We start from the raw sequence: 22,238 nt of genomic DNA, 5'->3' as shown, positions 1-22,238 counted from the left end.
AGTGCTCCAGTAGTGATTCTCATGAGAATCACCTGGGCAGTTGGTTCGCCATACTTTGCTAGGATGTCCAGGTCCATCCTGGGCATACTGACTCAGGAGGTGGGACTTGGATTCCACAGGTAATGTCATTGTGCAGCAAGAATTGAGAACTGTTATGCCAGCTACTAGGCCAGCACCCAGAGGTGAAAAGGATGGTTGGTTAGCAATGTGAAAGAGACTCCGCCCTGAAGGGGAGTCACAATGTAAAGAGAAAGGAGACAGGAAAGTTGTGATAGAGGTGCTGTGATTATTGTAGTGACTGAAAGGAATGGTTTAGGCCAATTTACGTATCACCAGTTGTTATGTAAGATTTTCCATTTAAAATAAGGAATATCTAAATCTGAACCCTGGCACCTAGCAGACAGCAGGCACTGAAGAGATATTTGTTCACTAAGGTTATTTCAGAATCACTTCTGAAAAAGGAAAACTAATTTCTTCAAAGTGTAGGTTGATCTGTTTTTCCTTGTATATTTTGTAGAGACGTATATGTTTGTTCCTTAATTCCTGTTAAATGTTTAATGAGATACTGAATGGTGGTGGATGTGTGATGGGAAAAGTTGAATGGACTCCATTCATCTTTTATATATTACCTGTGAGTGGGAATTGTCTTTTGGTTGTGACCACAGAACAGTGTTTGTAAACTACAAACACTGATCAAAGATTGCTTGATATAGACTGTTCTGTATGCTGTTATTTGGTCTTAGAGAGGCATAAGTCTCTCTTACTGCATGTCGACTATGAGCTGAGCACCCATTTACAGGTGAAGATGCTAAGGCTCAAAGAGCTATCCAAGGGACACCCTTGGATACACATTACCCTGGTCCTGGAGCTGCAGTTTGAACCCAGATCTGACTCCAAAGCCTGTGCCCTTGCCTAGTGTATATACACTGCTTTTCAAGTCAGAAATGATCATTTAAAACTTTGTTTTACTAAGGTGATCTTTGCTGAGTCTGAATACTACCTTGACATTAGCTATTCCTAGGCTAATAGTTGAGCAAAGCCCCTTCATTAAAGCAAATAAAGGCCTCAGTTGAACTAACTAACTAGTTCAGTGGGCCTCAAGGACTTCGGTGGTTTCAGGCCAGTCCTTTCCTTCAGGAGACCTCCTTTATAGGTCTGAACTCCTGCAGTGAATTGTTTGGGCTGATTGCTGGTCAGAGGTTCCTGGCTGGAATGTAATAAATAGGCATTTACCTGGAGGTCAGGTTTCTCAGCTCTTAAGAGTTCTACCCTCACCTTTATTACTGCACTTTATCCATATTAGTCAGAATCTTAAGGAACTGCCCAAATTGCCTCTCTTGTCAACCTCCTCCCCCATGACTCATGTTTTCATCCTTCAAGGCACGGATCAGGCACTTCTCTTCTCCATGAATACTTTCTTGATTCCTTCAGCTAGATGTAATCTGATCTTTAGTTTTTATTGGTGCATGTTTATTTTGTTAGAGCCATTTATCATAAACCTCTCCAAACCCTTCTTCCCTGCCACAGTCACTACCACTTGATTTTAAGCTCCCTGGGCAGGAAATCTTTTATTATATGTAAATCCCTTTAGCTCCCTTTCACTACAATGTCATGCATATAGAAAATGTTCAGTAAACTGTGTTGAATAACTTTAATATTGAATGTAAGTGTAAAATATAGTTCTGATTGGATTTATATAGGTTTTGTAATCCCTCCCATAAAGGTAACATATATACTCATTACTGAAAAATGGGAATATCGTGGAAAATGGAAAGAAGAAAAAACAATTATTGGTCCTACCACTCAAATATCATTACTTAGTGAAACAGTGTGTAGGAAAAAAAATTAATTAGTGTTTAGAAATTAAGGGACAGTTCTCCACTTGGCAGGCTTATTCAGAGAAATTATGTTCTCATTTTTTAAAAGAAGAGTGTTTGTGCCAGGGCTACATGTGACTCTTGACCTCTCCCAGAGGGTGGTATTTTAGTAAAGGCCAGCTCTTATTTTTATAGATGGGTGAGAAAAGCAGGGAGGTAAATAAGTATCCTCTTTGGGGTTAGGTCAAGGATATATAGCTTAATTGTCATAAATATTATGTTAACCTTTAAGACCAGAATTCTAGATCTAATCTTATAAATTACAAGCAAAAGGAAAAATTCTTTTTTAGCCTAAAGGGCCAGTACAAGTAGGTACACATCAGATAACTAACTAGGCTTTAATTGCTGTTGTTTTCTTATTTAAACATTAAATCATTAGGTGTTATATAACATTTTCTAATATTTAGAAACAGAAGTCTTGGCTTTAATAGAAGCCCTTAATTCTATAACACACTAAGGGCCCTGCCCATACACTTCACAGTTCACAATAAGTGTGAGCCCATGATTTGCCTGTTGCTTCCTTCGGTTCGGAAAGCACTGCTAACAGCATTTAGCATTTGAGGAAGATACCGTTGCAGCTCAGAAAGGAGTGAAGTGACCTTTTCTGTGACTTCACCTTCAACTCTTCAGTTTGATGAGAAGGTAGTGATTCATACCGAAGTCTATAAGATACCAAGTTCCCCAAGTCACGCTGAGCCAGACATTCCACATTAAGTGTTGGTATTTAAACAGAAGAGCTAAAGTTAGAGGAAGAACATTTTAATTTTAATTTTATTTTATTTTGCCTTCACAGTATCATTTCCTAATCCTTTTAGCATTTTTCACTACTTTTTTAAGGCAAAGCAACTGCCCAGAGTTGTCTGGAAATTACCATCTCTAGATAATGAAGTATTCTGGGCAGTAGGGGTGAGTGTGTGTGTGTGTGTGTGTGTGTGTGTGTGTGTACATTTTAATTTGATTAATCACGAAGTAATTTTGTGTTTACTAAGCTAGTAAGAAATAGCAGCTATATTGTTCAGAATTCTAAAACATAAAATGGACCATTCTGCTTTGGATCCTTATTTAAGTGCTCAGACAGTTCCCTTTCTTTAGCAGAATTTGAGTTTTGTTTATAGGTTCCACTTTCACACATTTTACCACAGAGTTGAACTTTTCTTCCCTTCCATTCTTTCAGCTTCATGGCCTCAGCTCTGAGTTTGCTGTTCTGCTTAGAGATCTTGAATTCTTGACGTAGATTTTTCTCCGGAGAATCAGAAGAAGCAGGTTTTGTTGTGATTAATGAAGAATGGTTGCTTTGGGGAAACTTTTTGCAAAGGGAATATATCACTTGCTTGTTAAAGCAGAAAGAACATCATAATCTATATAATTTCACCTCTAGAGAACTGAAAGGACTGTTAGTCAAAGCAAATTGTACTTTTCTGAATAACTCAACTGTTGAATTTTTTTTTTCCAGTAATTCTGCTTTTTATTCCCTTTGGGATAATTATTTGCAGATACAACATTTCACAGTCCTGAATCACAGGGGAGTGTTCTTAATGCCCAAATAGTTGAGGCTTCAGCAATGTTGATACAAATAAGATCTATTCTATTTGATAGAAATTGAGTTTATACTCTGATCTCATTTTTCTTTAGTTATAATGCTTCATGTTGTGATGTCTCTAGACAAATAAGATTAGCTCGGAAAACGCTAGATGATAGTATTTGAAAAAGAACCTTTTCATCTGAAAAGGAGCTGGCCATAGCACTGCAATAAATACTGCCTAGCCAGGGCTTCATTAGATGAATACTTGCTGCAGAAAGTGTAAAAACAGATATCCTGATCCCTCCTTATTCAACTCTTGTGATCCAGCCAGAATCTTACTCAGTTTCTCTTCTGGAGTTTCAATTCACTATCACGTACCCATCTTAGTAGATAGGAGATGTGTTTCACTGATGGAAAAACAATCCCTGTCGAACTGTCTTGCTTCACTAGAGTGTGAGGCTCAATGTAAAATGCCTCAAGATCATCAAAAATGCAAAGAATAAAGCTATTACCTTTGGGTACTAGATAATACCTGAAATTCTGCCAGAGTCTATTTTTAGATAAAATTGTCAAATCTTTTTTCACTGATACTTACATAAAAATTGAAATTTAGAATTTATTCTCTAGGCGTCACTTTCTTCTGGAAAATGTTTGCTTTGTAACTAATTGCATGTCAGTCTGAAGGTGAGTGTAGTAGGAAGGGCTTAAGAATGGCAACCTCATGCTTATGGCTGATAATGGACCATACTAGAGAGACACAGACTAATGTTGGCTTAGTTCAGAGTCTTTTTCAAGGTGAGCCTTTTGCAGCTAGGTGACCATAAGTAATTGGAAAGATAGGATTGTTAAGCTTCCACAATTTCAGCTTACAAAATCTTTTCTCCTTCAACTTTTGGCCTAGAACAAAGCTATTAAGTAAAAATTTAAGTTTAATAAAAAGCCAAATGATTTTTTTAAAGTACGCAAAATTTTGTTTTTATATGATTATAAGTAAGGAAAAGACAAAAATGTGTTAATAAATGAAAATTGGCTGTTACTTTTAAGAATTTTCTTTTTATAGAAAGATACACTTAAATGATGGGAAACACACCAGAATTATCCTATCTTCTTTTCTCTTAACTCTTCACTTTAGAAAAACAGTCTACAGGAAACTTACCAAAATATTATGTGGAAAATTATAATCATCATAAATATTTTCTGGTTGATTATCTTCCACTTTACAAAACTGGCATTTCCACGTAAATAGTACACCTAAGTGAATTTTCTGTGTTCTGTAGTCTCCTCTCAGCCTTTTGCTTGGCTATTTCAGATATGTAACCATTATCTTACTCTAATAATGGTTTTAATTGGATTTGGGGGTCAAAGGAAACACTTAAGCTAGATGTATGCTGACAGAATGTTATTAATGGAGACATAAGATGATTATAGTGAATTAAAGGAAATAGCTTCTATATTCAGTGTAAACTCTCCGGTGGCATTCAAAGCATTCCCAGTCATTAATTCAGGCCTACCTTTTCAGCTTCACCTCTTTTCACCTCTAAAGAAATTATATCATTTTGCCAAACTGGACTATTTCCTTAAACTTTAATCAGTTGTAAAAAACTTAATCAGTTATCATATCTGTGATTGTAATTTGATGCCTGGAGTAAAATGCAATTCACAAATGAGCTATTTGACCAGGAATTCTCATTCCTAAGGTCCCCACTTGACTCCTTGAACTTACTACTCTCTGTGTTCTCCCTGAGCATCTAATCCACCCCAATGGCGTTACTTCCCAATCTTTGTCAAAGATGTGGCTCTGATTACCTCCCCAGCTGCAGACTTACAGTTCCTGACTTTTCATACATAACATTTCCTTAAAAATGTCCTCCTGGTGCCTAAAACTCAGCATACCCAAGACAATTCAATATTTTCTAGAGGCATTTCCACTCCTTTCCCAACTGGAGAGTCATCTAATCAATACTCATTCCTGAAATCCAGAAACCTGTTGACATAAAAGACGTTGATATCAAGTCCAGGTGTCTTTCTGTATTCATTCCTTTGTATTTCTAGTGAGTATTCTATTTTTCTCGTTACGTCTAAACTAAAATCTTGCAGCTGATGCCTGACCTCCATCCTCTTCCCAACCCATTCTCTCCACTGCTATCAGTATTATTCTTCTAAAATATAGATTAGAAAAAAAAATATATATATAGATTAGATTATATCACTTTTACCCAGGAAACTTGATGACTTTATTGTCTATAGCAGTGCTATATATACTGTAAACTACATAATGTAATCTTAAATTTTGTAGTAGCCACATTTAAAAGAGTAAAAATGAAACAGATGCAGTTAATTTCAATTAATATATTTTATTTAACCCACAATATCTAAAACATTTCAACCTATTCAGTATAAAACTATCACTGAAGTATTTTATAGTTTTTTTGTACTACATTTTTGGAATCCAGTGTTATTTTACATTTAACAGCACATCTCAATTCAAACTAGCCACATTTCAAACTCAGTAGCCACATGTATCTAATAGCTCCCGTATCAGTTCAAGTCTATAGCGTAAAGTTTAAAGTTCTTGGATCACAACTCTGAGCCCACAACTTCAGCTCCTGCCCTGCATTTTTCAACTTAACTTCTCAGCACCCAAACCCCAGCCACACCTAATTGTCTACCATTCTTTTCCTGTTATTACTTTCCTTTGCCTGTGGAAGTGACTTACCTTCCAGGGCCTAATCTGAATGTTATAAGCGAAGGCTTGCTCCATTCCCACAGGGCACCATGAGCATTAACCATTTGTTCTTGACCCTCCTATAGCAGCATCTGTGGGAGCTGTGTGTCTAGTTCCTGTGTGAGTAGTTGCTGCCCACTAAGAATGTGAACTGCTTTCTCATAGGTAGGATGTGTCTCCCTCAGCCCCGCTTCTAGTATTTGCTGTGGTCTCCCTTTGCTCTTAGGTATGTTCTTATTTGCCGTTTCATATCTTTGGGATCTTAAGCAATTTCTCCTTTAACAGTTGTTTTCGTTACCTTTGAAATGTATTCTGAGTGAAATTTCTCTTTATATCTGGATTAATTCCACTGTTTAAAAGGTGTTATTCCTTTGTGGATGGAAGCTTTTGCTTGTGCATGAGAGGAAATACTCATTTCCTTGTAGAAATAATTGCCTAATATGAATTAAACTAGGTTTCAAATATACATGTGGTAGGTTATTCTGGTTTTAGCCTGATTCTAATCCCAAATATGACTCTTCCTATTACATAACTTGTTCTTTGTGAGTAAATTATTTATGTATACTAAGGCGTTTTTTTCCCACAGCTTTATTGAACAGTTTATAGGCTTTTTGAATCTCCTTCTTGCCCTAAAGAGATTTCTCCAATGGAGCTTTGCCTAGGATTTTTTCCCGTAGAAAAGCAAACAGGTGCTTGAAAGGTTACACTCTATTCTGGGAGAAATCTGATTAATGTTGAAGAGCTGTGTCAGGTCAGACTCTATAACCTGCTGACAGATTATTTAGTGAGTGCCAGGATCAACTCTCAACGTTATCTCAGATTTTAATGGTTTTCTTGTGAAGGGCATTTGCAGATGAAACCACTTTGTATTTAAAATTAATTGTGGCTCTTAGAGACTGGTTAAAAAGAAATTCTTTCCTCAAGCAGGCAGTAATTTGAAAAGAACAAATGATTCATCAGATGAAGTTGCAACGGTTATAATTAACACAAATTATTGCATTTAAAATAATGGTGAGGGGTACCTGGCTGGCTCAGTCGGTGGAACATGTGGCTGTAGGTCTTCAGGTTGTGAGTTCAAGCCCAATGTTGGGTGTAAAAATTACTTAAAAATAAAATCTTTAAAAAATAAAATAATGGTGAAATCTTACCCCCAATAAGAATTCCTCAAAAGAAGTTCCTATTAAACTATCTTAAATTCTGTGAAAAATTTCCAGATATCCTCAAAATTGCTTGAAAAACAAAAAAGTGATACTTCTTCCTGGTAGGGTAGACCTCAGTCATCCTTGATACTTGTCTTTCTCCACCACTGCTATACCTCCATCCAGTACCCCAATGAGTCCTTCTGTTTCACCGGATCTCCAATCTCTGTACACTGACTGCACTGCCACCATTTCACCGCTGAGTTACTAAGATAGATTCCTGAGTCGTCCCCTTTTTCTGCTCTTGCTCTCCACACAGCCAGCAGAAGAATCTTTTTTCTTTCTTATTATCATTGATAATAATAATGGAAATTTTAAATAACGTATAGTGGAAAATTTGTATAACGGAAAATTTCAAATATATATCAAAGTAGAGAAATGAGAGTGCTTCTCATTCCACTTTATAGTTTTCCACTCATGGCCAATCTTATTTCATCCATTCCTCCATCACTCCTCCCCCCTATTGTTTTGAAATAAATCCCAGACACCATATCATTTAATCAACTAATTTGGAACTGCCCCGTAGTGAAATTTTGCTTACTGGTTGGTCATAAAGGTAGGAAAAGTTTCTGTCCTAAGAGGGATGTTGCTTGCCACCTTCCTTATACTCTCTTCCGATTATGTTTCCTCTCATTTTTTTTCAGGATGTATTCCACTTCTGTTTGAGAAATGCAGTCACCAGAAAACAGAGTTTCATGTGTCCATTTCATATTTGTTTGTTTGGTTTTTCTGGGTCCATTTCATGTTAAGCCAGTCTTTTCAGGATGCATATATAGACAGACACTCTCCTACTTTTGTACCAAATAAGTTCTTTAAAATGTGTGTGAAAGTTGAACATACAAAAATGTAAATATGTATGTGGGGAGGATGTTTAATGCTCAGCAAGCCTTAAAAATTATAAAATTCCTAATATTTTTATTATAAAATCAATACATAATCATTATAAAAATAAATTTTAAATAGTTCAGAACAGTATGAAGTTAAAAAGCTAAAGTCTCACCATTTGTTCACTGATCATTTTCAGTCTCTTATTTCCAAAACTACTATTAATACTTCTTATAGGTCCTTCCAGAAAGGTTGATATATGGTCATTTAAAGCCTTAATAATGTATATATATATCTGATCTTTTAGTTCCCTCAGTTCATTTAAATTTAGCAGACAGAAATTGATTTTAATGTTGAACAACTAGCTTTGGGTTTTGTAAGGAGTTGAATAGGAGGTAGTATGATGTTGACTTTGGTGTCTTACTGACTTTCTTAAACACTAGTTTCCTTTTGATAAAGGAGTCTTGTGTACACTCTGAACTCATCAGCAGCTCTATGGACCCATGCAAATCTCAATACCATTGCTATCCAATGGAAGTACAATGTGAGGGGCCCCTGGGTGGCTCAGTCGGTTGAGGGTCTGACTCTTGATTTCAGCTCAGGTCATGATTCCAGGGTTGTGGGATTGGGCTCCACATTAAGTGTGGAGCCTGCTTAAGATTCTTTCTCTCCCTCTGCCCCTCTCCCCTCTGCATACTCTCTCTCACCCTCTCTCTCTCTCGGGGAAAAAAAAAAAGGTGAACCACACATGTCATTTTAAATTTCCTAGTATTCACATTGATAAAACAAATAGAAACACGTGAAATTAATTTTAATCTTTAGCACATTATATCCAAAATATTATTTCAACATGTAATCAATATAAAAATTTAGTGAGATATTTTACCCTTTTCTTATACTAAGTTTTCAAAATCCAATGTGTGTTTTATACTCAGAGGACTTCTTAATTTGGATCAGCACCATTTCAAAGGCTCAGTAGTCACTTGTGGTAGTGGCTGTTGTATTAGTGCTGACCTGTACAGAATAGTGGCTGTCTCTGAGGGAGGAGGAAAGAGGATGGGATATGTTTTTAATTATTTCTTTATTTCATAGTTATTGACCAAAATTTGAAGTTAGAGTTTGCTGTGTTTGATATCCTGAATGATTGCCAGCTCTGGCTCAGTTGTATTATCACTATCATCAGCATTTTTTTAAAAAATCAGTTTTCATTCTTATAAAATAGAACACAGTAATAACATAAATACTTCTATACGAAGACGATAATCCTGCTGAAGTTGAACTCTTGGCTAATAGGCAATGCCACCCTGTGGTAACACACATATTTATTCATCAATTTATGAAAGATCGAATTCTAAGTAGAGAATGTGAATTAGGAGTATTAGTGTATAATACATTATTTTTGAGAGAGAGACAGAGAGAGCACACACGGAAGAGGCAGAGAGAGAGGGGGACAGAGGATTTGAAGCAGGCTCTGCATTGACAGCAAGCACCAAGCCTGATGTGGGGCTCAAACCCACGAACCATGATATCATGACCTGAGCAGAAGTCAAGACGCTTAACCATCCGAGCCACCCAGGTGCCCTTTAGTGTATAATACATTAAATATGAGCACTTTTCATTCTGAATTCCAGGGTAAATACATGTACTAGTATGTAGTAAAATTAACTGTTAGTAGGAGACAGGATAAAAATTCCTGAGAGGTCAGTAAGAACATCCTTTCAATGTAATTTTTTTGTTTTGTTTTTAGGGGTTGCAGATGGTGTAGGAGGATGGAGAGACTATGGAGTTGATCCATCTCAGTTCTCAGGGACTTTAATGCGGACATGTGAACGGTTAGTAAAAGAAGGACGGTTCGTCCCAAGTAATCCCATTGGAATCCTCACCACGAGCTACTGTGAGTTGCTGCAAAATAAAGTACCCTTGCTTGGTAAGTAGCTATGCTGTGTGTTTTCCTCTGTAAAGAAGCTCAGGAGATGGTCAACAAAACCAAGAAAATCACTTGGCAACCCACCTTTTTTTCTGAGGCTCTTTATTAAGCAGAGTTTGATAGAAAAGCTCTGAGCTTCTCTCACTCTATACGTAAGTACTACTGCTTGGAGGGGATGTAAATAGGTGCGGCCACTTTGGAAAACAATTTGGTATTATGGAATAAAGTTAAATGTAAACAGAGTGTATGACATAGCAGTTCCACTCCTAGGTCTATACCCTAGACCAGAGAAGCTCTTGCATATCCGTGTACCAAGAGATAGGTACAGGAATGCTCATATAACAGCAGAAGACTCAGAACAAATCTAGAAAGTCCATTTACTGTAGAAAAATGCATTTTGAAAAGGAACAACTTAAAGCTGCACGCAATATTCAGGGACATGATGTTGAGGGAAAATAGAACATTGTGGAATATCACCTAACAGTTTAATTCCACATTTCAAATTCAGAAACATAAATAAGTAAAACCATATTGTTCAGAGTTTCCAAAATGTGATAAAAGAAGAAAGAAAAGTAAGTGGTTGTATAGTTCAGGATAGTGGTCCTCTCCAGGGGAGGAAGAAAGGGAATGGGATTGGGTATGTAAAATTAAGTTGATTACCTGTGGGGAGTTCAAGTTGCATTTAGGTACCCTAGACTGCTAGCAGGTAGCTGATTAGTCTGTGAGTTAGCATGACACAAAATAGATCCCCATTAATCTTGTATTAGAAAACTTCCAAATATCTAGTGTGTGTTTATCTGGTGTGCTAATAGAGCATCTTTTGGCCAAAGCTTCTACATTTGTTTGTTAAATGGTTTCCTGGGAACTTACCCAACAACTTACCCAGCCTTCTGAGCAAGCTCTCAGAAGGCTGTTATTAAGTTTCTGCTAATTGCCAGCATCTTTCTGGTTAGTAGAAGTAGCCTCCTTCCCAGTCACCATCCATTTTTAAAATCAGCCTCTGATCAGTGTTAATGGAGATTTCCATGTTGTAAAATTTTGCCTTCAATTTAAATCTTTTATAAGAAGGCGTTCTTTTTATCATGCTGCCATCTTCTGTCTTAGTGCTGTGACTAATCAGCTTGTTTTCCTTCTAACTGAAGAGAAACCTTGTCTTGAGGTTTCAATATACCGCTTTGTCTTAATCCGCTATTTTGGACATGCAATCTGGAGCTTGCCTGGCACAGTGAAACACCCTAGATTCTATTTCTAGCACCTCTGTCAACTTTCCATATGACTTTGGGAAAACTACTTAACCTCTGACCCCCTTGCTTCATTTGTTCAATGGAGAGATCTTTTTCTGTGAAAAGGAACAACTCAAAGCTTCATGCAATACTCAGAAGCATGTTGAGGGAAAGAGGGCATTGCAGAATACTATCTAAAAGTCTAACATCTGACAAAGAGCCTATAGACACAGATTCCAGGTCCCAACTCCTGCTTGTTCCCATGAGTCCTTTGCCGACACCCCCTATCAATTCACTGCAACTTGGAATGAGCAATTGCAAAGCAACAACTATCCTGATTTTGTGTTTTTTTTTTTTTAAAGATCTTTTTTTTTTTTTTTTTTTAACGTTTATTCATTTTTGAGACAGAGAGACAGAGCATGAACAGGGGAGGGTCAGAGAGAGGGAGACGCAGAATCTGAAACAGGCTTCAGGCTGTGAGCTGTCAGCACAGAGCCTGACGCAGCGCTTGAACTCACGGACCACGAGATCATCACCTGAGCCGAAGTCGGCCGCTTAACCGACTGAGCCACCCAGGCGCCCGAACTATCCTGATTTTGTACTTTGAAAGCTTTAGCTTTGTTTTTTGCTATGTTTCTTTCTTATCCCTCCTTCCTTTCCTGTTTACCCTCATGTAGTTGGAAGGTCTTAAAATAAATGTAAGGACATATTAGAAGTTTTCTTACATTGAATATTATAATCACTTCTTTTCTCCTAAAAGACATATTGAAATAATCCTTCATTACCATGTTTGATACATACACGCTTCTTTCACCTAATCTACACTCCTTTAAGCTGTTTAAACTCAAGCATCTTTTGGCGAAGACAGCCTGCTGAATTTTACTGAGCCTCTGATATAACCGCAAATAATGATAACTTTAGGTAAATCTTTTTTTTTTTTTAATCCAGGAATTGCTAAAAAGCCTATAACACAATTCCAATATAAAGGTCAACTACTCATTTCTTAAGAATTTCTAGCTGCTTTGATATCCAGGTCGGCATCACAGGCTAATTGTCAATATATAATTTCTCAGAAAACTGTAAGTGGAGTTAGGTCTTATAAAACCAACATATCTTAAGAATTTGAGGGGGTGAGTCATAATAAGGTTCTTTCTTTACTGCACAAAAGGCTCCATAGTAGTTTACAAAATTAGGGGCCAGTGATAAAAATTATTTCCATTTTAGCATGAGTGATTTGCTTGGGTCCCTGTGTGGATTGTCAGTGGTCTGAACATCTTGACCCTGTTGTCCTCAGCACTTTTTTTCTTCATTTCCTGCTTGTTCCTCTACAAATACACAAGAATAATGTATTCCAGGATTAGGCTCTCAGGGCCCGAGCCATGTGCACACATCAGTTATTTGAAGAGGCAGAGGAGGAGTATATACTCCCAAATCCAGATGATTCCGTAACACTGGGCTTACCTTCATTTGTGCTGCTTTGCGTGTTAAAGCTCTGTCATTCACAAGGACAGTTTTGACTCCAACTCAGCAGGTGACCATGACGGCCACAGGGGTGGCAAAACAATAGCCTGGGTTTGTCAGTGAGTAATAATGAGTCAACATGAGTCCTTCCTGCCCCAGGTTTTTCAAGGCTGTGCTACTCATCTGTCATTTTTCGTCCTCAGATTAATCCCATCAGCTTTCAGAAGACCTTTTGTGTGGTGATTCTATTAATGAAAAGTGATTGGAGTTTTTGTGCATTGAGTTAGGAAGGAAAGGTAATTGGTGATCTTAACGTAAGCTATGCAGATTATCTGGTGGCACTGCCAGTTCGTTACAGTGCTGTGTTTTTCTCTGATGTTTAGTGGCTAGCGACTAAATAGCTTAGCGTTAGGGTGTCCGATTAGATAACAAGGAAATGGAATTTCTGAACATTATGATGAGATAAATATTTTAAGTGTTTTTATATTAACTTACACATTTTTATTAAGGAAAAATTAATAAATTACCCATAATCCCACTAAGGAAACTTAATATTTTAGTGATTATGCTCCCTGATTTTTCTTTTGGGTATGTTTGTGCATAGAATAACGGTAATATGAATTGTGCATCTACCGTGTGCTTACAGCAGCCCCATGAGATAGATTCATAGGTACTTTTGTTTCTCATTTTGTTAGGAAGAAACTGAGGCCTAGAGAGAATAAGTGACTTGCCCACAGTCACACAGCTAGAAAATAATGGAGCCCTGGGATTTAACGCAGCTGGTTCCACAGCCTGTTTATTTTTTTTCATTTTGCTTTTAACAGGCATCTTAACAGTTTAGCTTTTGTCTACTATTATCTTTTTAAAATTACATTAAATTTTACTTTTTTTGAATTACAATTTAAGTTTGAGAACACTTTTTATTTAAGGAAACTTAAAAAAAATTTTTTAATGTTTATTTTTGAGAGAGAGCAAGCAAGAGAACCAGTGGGGGAGGGACAGAGAGAGAGGGAGACACAGAATCCAAAGCAGGCTCCAAGCTCCGAGCTATCAGCACAGAGTCCGGGGCAGGGCTCAAACTCACGGACCGCAAGATCATGACCTGAGCTGAAGTCGGATGCGTAACCGACCGGGCCACCCCAGGCGCCCCTATTTAAGGAAACTTTAATGCCAACTTGTAATCTACTTGTTTCGCTTAAGTTATCTTTCATTTGCAAATATATTTCTCTTAACAATTTTAGTGACTATCAGATAGCTAACACTTACTATGTGTTGTAAGTGTTTGACATGCTTTAACTAACTTTATCCTCACAAACTACACTAAGAGGTAGGTACTGTTATCCCTGTTTTGTAGATTAGGAAACTGAGGTGCAAAGAGGTTAAGTAAGTTGCCCCAGGTCACCAGGTGAGTAAGCGACAGAGCCAGCATTCAGATGGGGCCAGGCTGACCGCAGAGTCTGTACTGCTAAGTATTCTGTGATAGTGTGCAGCCTCCTGCTGCTACATCCTCCTGGAGGTGCTGTAACTGATTTAACCAGTCTCTTAATGTCAAATGTTGAGGTTGTTTCTAGTTCTTGGACAATGCTTTTGTGCTTACTTTGTTTACATCTCTAGTTGTTTCTTAGGAATTGCTAAATCAAGTGATACACACATTTCCCAATGTTGTATTGCCCTTCAGAAAGGTTGTTTAGTTTTACCCTCCCACCATCATGGAATAAGAATGACCATGTTCCCTGCACTCTTGTCAACACCACGCAGGATTTTTTTTTTTCTTTTTTTTTTTGGACTCTTGTTAAACTAATAGGCAAAATGGCTACTAGTGTGATGATGATTTTTTCATATATTTAAAGACCATTTACATTTTCTTCTTGGTGAACTGTTTTTCTATTTTGCCACTTTTTCTGTAGGTATAAGTTTAAATTTTAGTACTTGAAAGCAGTCGTACTGGTGGTACATCAGCTTTTCAATCTGCAGAAGGTCATGTGAGCTGTGTGCTGCAAAGCTACACAGAAGCTTTTGCTCTCTGCTTGGACATGCTCGCTTCTCTCTGAACATTAATGGTCTCTGTAAGGTCAACAGGTAGATCCCATAGGCTACCTGAGAAAAATTGGTCTTGTCACTTCATAGCAAGTCAGTCTTTGATGAAGGTTCTTCATGACCTCAACAGATGGAAATCTGGTTATTATAGTTATGTGCCCTCTTAAATTTTAGTGAATTTCATGGAGAAGGCTTCCTGCTGATGACTAATGAGAAATGTCAGGAAAACATAACATTCTTATTCTGGCATTTAAGTATTAAAACTTAAAATTTCAACAACATGGTTTTGAGCACTTGGCACAGATTATAGTGCTATTGAAATGAAAAAAGTATGGTTAGATACCAGCCATTTTTATTGTTTTCTGTCTCTGCAAATGAAAGAATTCAGATTCAGGGGCCTGCTTACTATGTGTAATATTTCTCTCCCTATTATGTTGACCCTGATCAGGTTACTGTTGACACTTGTCGGAGATTTGGAGCACGACTAAGATAGGCAAAGGAGGTTCCAGTCGTGGCATATTGCTTTTTGGGGTGATGTGATAAAAATGTGGATGCAAAGATAGGAAGGTAGAAAGAAAAACTAAACGGGGATCATTTTTGTTTCTAGGTAGCAGTACTGCCTGCATTGTGGTGCTGGACAGAACTAGCCACCGCTTACACACAGCAAACCTGGGCGATTCGGGCTTCCTGGTTGTCAGGGGTGGTGAAGTTGTGCACCGATCAGATGAGCAGCAGCATTACTTCAACACTCCATTCCAGCTCTCAATTGCACCACCTGAAGCCGAGGGAGTCGTCCTGAGTGACAGGTAATCTCCCCTCTTGGCCATTACATTAAGAACCAGTAGGACATGGCTCGCCCACGTCCTCCTCCCATCCCCCTTTACCTACAGTGGAGATGGGCATTTTCAGTTCTCATATGACATAAGGCACATTGAGAATGTTCTCATCAAAAAGATCTTTTAGTTTGACTTTGAAAGATATTTTGCTGGCTATTACAGCCAAGTTGAATTCTAACAAACACCCAATAATTTGACAAGACTGAAAATATTCTTCAAGCTTACAGAATATCAGTTTTTCATACCAAGACCAACATGGTATATACGGTTATATTTGTTAAATCGTGCTGGAGAAGTGAATCATTGTCTATGCATGCCACTGCCCGTATGAGAATTTGCATATGTTGTTAGGGAAGAGTTCAAACAGACATCTGCTTTATTTATCAGAATGACTTCCTGATTCTCAGGGCCTCCTATTATATGCATCAAATAGAACTTTTAAATTGTCAAGACCTTTCAAGACAATAACTACTTTTCTGAATCAACTTTTACAGTTTATCTTTCCTAAGATCAGAGTACAGAATAAAGCTAAGACAGTCTCAGATTCCTCTTCCTTTAACAACCTTATGGGACCTGGCACAAACATATTTGATTGTGCCAGATTATGATTATGATTCATGAATGTTGTAAAATGGGTAATGAACCTTTTGTAAAAATAGAAGTAGTCTTGCAAAGCTCTGTTGTCTCTACTTAATAGTTCTTATTAAGCCAGATTTTGAGTGCAAACTAAGATAGAATGATTATTACTGCCATCTTTTAAACTGGAATGAGTATATTGCATAATTAGGTATTCAGGATTGTCCATCTAGGCCTGTTGCTGACTCCTAGAGAGAGGGAAGCATTTTTTTACTTGGAGATTAAGGTATGCTACCATAATTGGAAGAATATTTCATTATAGTCCCTTCTTCAGTTGGCTCTAACATGCATTCATATTAGCCATATTGGAGTGAGGAGAAAGCAGAACCCCAGGGGGTGGTAGATACCAAGCTCAGCTAACAGTTACAGAGAGCAGTGTTTTAATTTTCCCTTATTTGATTCTTGTTATTTTGGCATCTGAGTGCTAGAGCTGCCCTGCCATACCTCACACGCTATCTTTGGGACAGTCTGGTCGGGGCAGCGCTCTGGCCTGCCAGCGAGGTGGAGGTTGCTTCCCCCTGGAGCCCACAGACAGCTTGCTAGCATGTGACTTCAGCTCGTGTTTCAGTGCAGTCAAAAGTTTCCAGCAGCACAGTATGTTCAATCAAAACGGGCAAAACTGCAGCTGGCGGAACACCAAGCTCATGGGTGGGAGTGTTGGGAGAAGAGGACAAACCGTCCAATGGTAGCGAGTCTCGCACAGGCAGGATAGCAAAGGACACTCCTGGGGAAGAAAAACCTCAGCATAAAATAGAGCTTCACTGCCAACCTGGCCATTAATCTAAACTTCTAGAATCTGATTCGTTTCCAAAGTCTGAGCAACTGTGAAGTGTCTTGCATTGTTTCTCTTTATTCCACAGAAGAAATCGACCTGGTTTCCACCAGTTTTACAGTCTTTTTTCCTCCTGCTGAAGGACATTTCTTTTGTTACTCAGTTCCTCGTATCTATAAAGTATAATTTTTCCTTAATTTACAGGTTTCCTTTAGTTTCCTTTTGGTTTGCTGTCTTTACAAAATATTTGTGATATAAATGTGTAAGTGATATGTGTAAGCCAAAGCCCATCACAGAACTTTGAAATGTGCTACTTCTTTTCCTCAGTCAGGAGTAGATGAACCAGAAATTTTCTCGGTGCACTTTGTATAAATCCCCAGCAGGCGTGGGTGGGTGGGTTTTTATGTTTTCTCTTCACATATTTTATAACATATCAGTTACACAAACAAGTTGTGGGATTTTTCTGTCAAGCTCAGGGTACTTGGGTCTGGCTTCTCCTTTCTGGATCAGTGTATAAATTTTTCTCTTTGCATTTGTTCCCTAATTACAGGTTAAGGCAGATTATTAGATATTTCACCTTTCCTTCACCTTGGAGGCTTGGATTCAGTGAAGCTGGCCTTTGGAGATGGCTGAGAACCAGCCTTTGGGAGAGGGCCATTGACTCTTTGAGTATATGATCTTTTCTCCCCACCTGAGATTCCCGCCCCCCTCCACTTCTTGTATCTGTTTTCATCAGGTGTTATCACAGAAAAACAAACAAAAAACCACTCCCATCTATCTTTTTTAAAGTTGCATACAAAAAGATGTAGTGAAAAATCTACCTCCTATCCCATCCCCCAGCAATACATTCTCTCTCCTCAGCCACTGTTGTCTGTTCTTTGTGTCCTTCCAGATTTATTCTCTGCATATGGAAGTGTCTGTGCTTATGAATCTACCCCCCCTACACACACACACACACACACACACACACACACACACACACACACACACATGCACACAATGTCTGTACATTCCTCTCTTCATTAACAATGTGTTAAACAGTTTTTCCCAATTTGGAGGGTTACTTTGTTTCTTCACTTATTAGATATTTCTTGAAGACCTACTTTGCACCAGGTATACTAATAATTAAATACTTAGGTGATGACAGGGTGCCTGGGTGGCTTAGTTGGTTAAGTGTCTGACTTCAGCTCAGGTCATGATCTTGTGTTTGTGAGTTTGAGCCCCGTGTCAGGCTCTGTGCTGACGGCTCAGAGCCTGGATGGAGCCTGCTTGGGATTCTGTGTCTCCCTCTCTCTCTCTGCCCCTCCCCCGCTTGCATTCATTCTCTCTCTCTCTCTCTCTCTCTCTCTCTCTTTCTCTCAACAATAAATAAACATTAAAAAAAAAAAAAAAACTTACATGATGAGCACTCTTTAAGCCCTGGAGACACACAGTCCCTACTCTGCCTTACTAGTCCATACTAATACTAATCTAGTAGTAATAATACTAGTGATTACTGGCACTACAGTGAGACATACCATTGTAGGTATTTCATGTGAATTAATTCTTACAGGATTTGCATGCTCTCTTCCATGGTGCTCTCTTGTTACACTATTAAGGCAGCCTCCTGAGAGCCACAGTCAAGCCTGCAGGGAAACTGATGAGTAGAAAATGAATAAGAGAGGATGGAATTTGGCTCTAAAGAATTAGGAAATAAAGACTCATTTCTACTAGGCTTTTAGAGGCATGTTAGTTCTGACTCAGAAGAGAACCCTTCCTCCTTTTAAGCCATATGTGACTAATCATCAAATTCAGTCTTACTTGGTAGTTTCAGTTAAGCTTTTTAAACATTTATATCAGATTTTTCAATTAATTTTTTTCAAGGTTAGGAATTTCAGAACAACTGGGTTTTTTTTTTTAATGTTTTTTATTCTTTTTTTGAGAGAGAGAGAGAGAGAGAGAGCCAGCACGAGCGGGGGAGGGGCAGAGAGAGAGGGAGACACAGAATCCAAAGCAGGCTCCAGGCTCTGAGCTGTCAGCACAGAGCCCGACGCGGGGCTCGAACTTGTGAACCGTGAGATCATGACCTGAGCCAAAGTCCGACACTTAACCTACTGAGCCACCAGGCGCCCTGTGACTGGTTTTTTTTTATTTTTATTTTTTATTCTGTTACTATAAATTAGTTTTTCTTATAGCCTCATTACAATATAACATAGTGCCTGTTGGAAACTTTCACCATATCTCTGAAGGCCTCTTGTAACTTTGCCCCTACCCTGTCCTTGTCACAGCCCGGATGCTGCTGATAGCACGTCTTTTGATGTCCAGTTAGGAGACATTATCCTGACGGCAACAGATGGACTTTTTGACAACATGCCTGATTATATGATCCTTCAGGAGCTAAAAAAGTTAAAGGTAATTAACTCAAAGGTTAGTTCGTGGAAGGAGAGGCCCTCTCTGGGCAGCTAAGTTTTATTGGTACAATTGTATTATCTCTTTTTGTAGGAAGGGACTCTTGTAAATTTAGGAAAGAAATAATAGTTCTGGTCTTTCAAGCAATTGTAAATGGAAATAGTCACAATTGGAGCACTTGAGAAAAAAAGAGGTTTCCCACCTACACCTTTTAGTAGAGTGGTAAAGGTTAAAAAAAAAAAAAAAAAAAAAAAAAAAAAGTGGTAAAGGTAGGAAAGTCCAGATGAGACATTTCTTGTATTTTTAATTGTATTTTAATGGTGCTGGTTCCTGGTTGTCTTTTTCTCCTTTTATTTCTTAACAGACTCGGCAGGTGTTGAGGTCGGGAAAGACAAGAAATCACCACACTAGAGCCAGCCAGGCCAAGGGCAACAGGCAGCTAGGGGCCTTGATGTCATCTGAGCTGTCCCAGTAACTAAAAGTTCAGACTTGGCCCATATAGAGAGTGGAAGGAAGTGAAAACCAGTTTTTCCATATTTTTCCTGGCTTTGTAAAAGTACTAACTCTGGGGAAAATTAGTCTTTTCCTAGGTCCTTACCAGTAAGCAGTTATGACTTAAAGTAAGTTGCTGAACTTTTTTTAAGCAATATTTTCCTCACCTTTAAAATGGGGGGGGGGGGGGGGGGAAGTACCATGGTCTTAGTTAATCCTCACCACAATGCTATTATAATTTATAGACTAAGACCATATATACGAGGTCCTTAGTGTCATGCCCCATCTGTGGGATATAGTAAAGGTCAGGTGCTTATATGGAGCTGGCCCTGTGCTCTGTGTGGTGACAGGGTGGTAAGCAGAAATGACACATTCCTTGCATATGGAGCTGACATTCTAGTGGAGAAAGATAATACAAAGAAAGAAATATATAATAAATGTTGGTGGCTTAGAAAGAAACTAAAGCAGGGTGAAGGAACAGAGAATAAAACAAGCTGCTGTTTTAGAAAGATTGGCCGGGGAAGGCCTCTTTGAGGAAGCGACATTGAAGCAGAAGCCTGTTACTTATTTATACTAAAACTATTCCGAGTCTTAGCATGTTAGAGCTAAAGTGGACCTTGTTTCCCATCCCCATTTTACAGATGAGGAGGTTGAAGCAGCAAGGATAAGGGTATGGATCAAGATCACACAGCTAAACAAGAATCTTTCATCATGATATAAAATTCTAAAGGTATTTTCAATAGGACACCTGGCAGCTCTTACTTGGAGAGCAAACTGTGTGGTTGGCCAGGGTCGCATTCCTAAGCAAGGAAATTTTTGAGGTCCTCCCTGAAGTGCTATCAAAATCCACCTTTTCAGTCCTGTCCAGTTTTAGCAAGAATACCTTAAGAATTCCAAATGGGAAAAAAAGCAGAAACGGAAATCCAACCTTCAGGGCCCAAGGCCACCTGAGCAAAGAATGACATCTGACTGACATCTTGTGCAGGCAGCACTGGTGGCCTTGTTCATTTTACTGAAGGTGTAATGTTTTAATGTCTTCTCTAGAGTAAAAACTGAAATGCTGGAAACTGTGGCTAGATAAATGTTACTGTCTCAAAAAGTGGTATTTACAAAAAGCGTATGTACTTGTGTGCAGAAATCCTACGAGGCATTGTGTAAAAATAACTCCCTCATCCTTTCGTCTTAGAATTCAAATTATGAGAGTATACAACAGACGGCAAGAAGCATTGCTGAGCAAGCCCATGAGCTGGCCTATGACCCAAATTATATGTCACCTTTTGCACAGTTTGCATGTGACAATGGATTGAATGTGAGAGGTAAGCATTCCTTAGGAAGGTCATAGGGACTAACTGGGGACATAGTCGGATGGGAGCATTCTGGGCTGTGGGGTGAGGTAAACTAGAGCACTGGGGTGAGACCGGTAAGCTCTCCTCTTCAGTTGGGAGCCCGTGGCTTTGAGCCTGGTCAGCAGGCCCTAGCACTGAAGGACAAGAGCAAGTACCTGTCATCGTGTCTTCCCCACAGAGGATGCCCTCCAGAACTGAACTCCATTGGCTGTAGAGGCAGGCGGAACCTGAAGCCCTTTATTGCCACCACTGCACTGCTTGGACCTGAGCCCAAAAGGCCTCTAAGTCTGCCTAGAGGCCCTGGACATTCCTAACAGCTTAACATTCTGCCCTTCACGGGTCTGACATTTCACTTCTCCCTTCCTCTGGCCTTGTGGGACTCGTTGACGATATTTGCCTGCCAGATTACCACAGCAGGTTTTGAAGAGGAAAGCAATGTTAAACTGCCCTTGCCTCAAGAGTCCTTCTATCTGCTGAACGATATGTAACTTCGGGAGCAGGCCAGCAGCTCAGTCTTAGAGCTGGGGTGACATGTTGTGCTGTCGTATCAGAACTTGTGGAGTTGGTCAGTGTCTTGCTGGTACAATATTGTGACATGTAAAGCATTTCTTAGCCCTCCAGGAAGTATTAAAATAGAAAAAAGCACATGCCATAGCTGTTTGGCAGATTAGAATACAAGACTATTCCTAGTTTCAAAACATTAGATATGTTTGTCCAAATTAGGATTGTGAGTAAAAGCCTGTAACTTTCTCATCAGGCATAATTTATCCCAACCAGATTTGTCTAGTTTACTGCGATTGCTGTAGACAGAGGATGTGGTAGCCATTTTGATAGAGCTCCTGTGGTAAAGAAGCAGCGAAGGTTTTTTTAAACCTCCGTTAAACTACATGTCATTTTTTTAAAACTATTTCTCTTTATCAGATATTTTCCATATCAAATACTTTTCTACTAGAGCATGTTGACACATCAAAC

General features: G+C 38.7%; 1 protein-coding gene across 2 annotated transcripts in view; it reads left to right on the top strand.

Annotated features, from left to right (window-relative positions):
* Positions 1 to 22,238, top strand: part of PPTC7 (protein phosphatase targeting COQ7) — a 37,599-nt gene that overhangs the window by 11,332 nt on the left and 4,029 nt on the right. The window contains exons 2-6 of one of the 2 annotated variants that reach the window (XR_009604079.3): positions 9,896 to 10,075; positions 15,404 to 15,602; positions 19,308 to 19,431; positions 20,562 to 20,650; positions 21,107 to 21,212. Coding sequence is in view for 1 of the 2 variants with exons in the window: in XM_060612264.3 (XP_060468247.1) it covers positions 9,896 to 10,075; positions 15,404 to 15,602; positions 19,308 to 19,431; positions 21,107 to 21,236 (633 nt within the window). In the remaining variant the exon portion in view is untranslated. Of the gene's footprint in view, positions 1 to 9,895; positions 10,076 to 15,403; positions 15,603 to 19,307; positions 19,432 to 20,561; positions 20,651 to 21,106; positions 21,237 to 22,238 lie in introns of those variants that run through there. The other variant, XM_060612264.3, reaches the window with a different exon arrangement.

Source organism: Panthera onca, chromosome D3, assembly GCF_046562875.1.
Source record: "Panthera onca isolate mPanOnc1 chromosome D3, mPanOnc1 haplotype 2, whole genome shotgun sequence".
NCBI lineage: Eukaryota > Metazoa > Chordata > Mammalia > Carnivora > Felidae > Panthera > Panthera onca.
This window is presented reverse-complemented; position numbering and strand designations above follow the sequence as displayed.